At 53.3% G+C, this 1,785-nt stretch overlaps 1 protein-coding gene across 1 annotated transcript in view; it reads left to right on the top strand.

Moving 5' to 3' along the window:
* The window catches only part of CEL (carboxyl ester lipase), a gene marked incomplete at its 5' end in the record, with an annotated part of 2,750 nt that extends 1,813 nt beyond the window's left edge, over positions 1-937 (top strand). Inside the window, 2 exons of the mRNA XM_009588242.1 lie at positions 18-215; positions 727-937. Of these exons, the coding sequence (XP_009586537.1) occupies positions 18-215; positions 727-937 (409 nt within the window). The remainder of the gene's footprint in view (positions 1-17; positions 216-726) is intronic.
* Between the last annotated feature and the right edge of the window lie 848 nt (positions 938-1,785).

Here is a 1,785-nt window from a genome sequence, read left to right on the forward strand (position 1 = left end):
CTATTTTATTTCCCAAGGAATGCCAAGACATACAGCTACTTGTTCTCCCAGCCATCCCGAATGCCCATCTACCCAAGATGGGTAGGGGCAGACCATGCTGATGACCTGCAGTATGTGTTTGGGAAACCCTTCGCCACCCCCCTGGGCTACCTGCCCAAGCACAGGACTGTCTCGAGTGCCATGATTGCTTACTGGACCAATTTTGCCAGGACAGGGTGAGTGATTCCGGTTCCACACTTGGGGCTTGCTGCAGCACTTCAACCTGCTGCTTTTGCCTGTTAGCTTCTCAGCAGCAATTCCCAAAAGCAGGGTGTCCTCTGTCTGTACTTCTGTTGCGAGCCTGGCTCTGTGTCTCCCAGTGGTGGACTTTGCTCTGGGTCCTCCTCATCCAGAGAACACCTGGGGACAGCAGAAGCATTTTCACAACTTGTGAACTCTGCTTAAACTTAATGATGCCGTTTGTTTCCGAATCCTGGCGTTCAGACAGGAGTTAAGCCCCTGCGTGCAGCCAGGGACGATGCTAGCGGGGACCAAGGGGGCAGGCTGCAGGTCGGCAAATCGCTCCTAGCAAGCAGAATTGCCATCGCTTGTCCCAATGTCAGACTCTCTTTGCACTCACTTAGAGCCTCACTTGAGCAGACGGGGTCCCTGCCAAACCACTCAAACCTTGCTGCATCCACAAGCTGCCCTGAGAAAACTGAACTTCTGTGTCTCCTTTTTCCCCAGTGATCCCAACAAAGGGTATTCAGAGGTGCCCGTTACCTGGCCACCCTACACCAGTGAGGGCAGTTACTACCTGGACATCAACAACAAGCTAAAAAAGAGCTCCGTGAAGCAGAACCTGAAAACTGAGTATGTGAACTTCTGGAACTCGGTCTATCAGAGTCTGCCGCAGGTTGCCAACTTCTCCTTGACTGAGGAACTGCTGTGGAGCTAAGAAAAAACACCTTTTAAAGATAGGCCCAATTCATTAAAGGTTTGCTTGTAATTGAGCGATTCCGGCTTCTCCACGTCTTTGCCGTGACAGCATTTTCTCCCTAACATTAAGGTCGGGCAGCAAGCGACACCCAGTCCCTGGGCAAAGTGTGTTCCCTGACCCATAGCACAGCAATGTCCCGGGGAAGCTGCGGACACCTGAGAGCCTCAGTAAAGAAATTTTCCTAATGTCCAATCTAAACCTCCCTTGGCGCAACTTGAGGCCATTTCCTTTCATACTATCCTAAAAAACACCTTTTAAAGGTAGGCCAAATTCATTAAAGGTTTGCTTGTAACTGAGCGATTCCGGCTTCTCCACGTCTTTGCCGTGACAGCATTTTCTCCCTAACATTAAGGTCGGGCAGCAAGCGACACCCAGTCCCTGGGCAAAGTGTGTTCCCTGACCCATAGCACAGCAATGTCCCGGGGAAGCTGCGGACACCTGAGAGCCACGGCTGGGCCAGCTCTGCCGGCCATTGGGCCCAGGGTTTGTTTCTCCTGGTTGCCCGCGTGACCCCCGGCAGGCCAGGCCCCCTCCTGACCTGTCCTCTGGATATCCCCGCATTACCATCGGCATCCATGCTGATAATCAACAGCTCTTAGATAATTACAGTTGTGATAGATGTGTGCAAACGGACTGGCGAACTGTTGCCACAGGTGCACAAAATCAGCTCAGAAAGTCGAAGGGGAAAATAAACCCGGGGGGGGAGGTTATTCCGCACTGGTTTCTGGGCACAAGTCCCCGCTTGGCAGAGGCCAGGCGGGGCCGGGGAGCTCCAGCTCCGAGCCCGGGCCGGAAGGGGAGACGAC

This window comes from Fulmarus glacialis, unplaced genomic scaffold (assembly GCF_000690835.1).
Source record: "Fulmarus glacialis isolate BGI_N327 unplaced genomic scaffold, ASM69083v1 scaffold8982, whole genome shotgun sequence".
NCBI classification, from domain to species: domain Eukaryota; kingdom Metazoa; phylum Chordata; class Aves; order Procellariiformes; family Procellariidae; genus Fulmarus; species Fulmarus glacialis.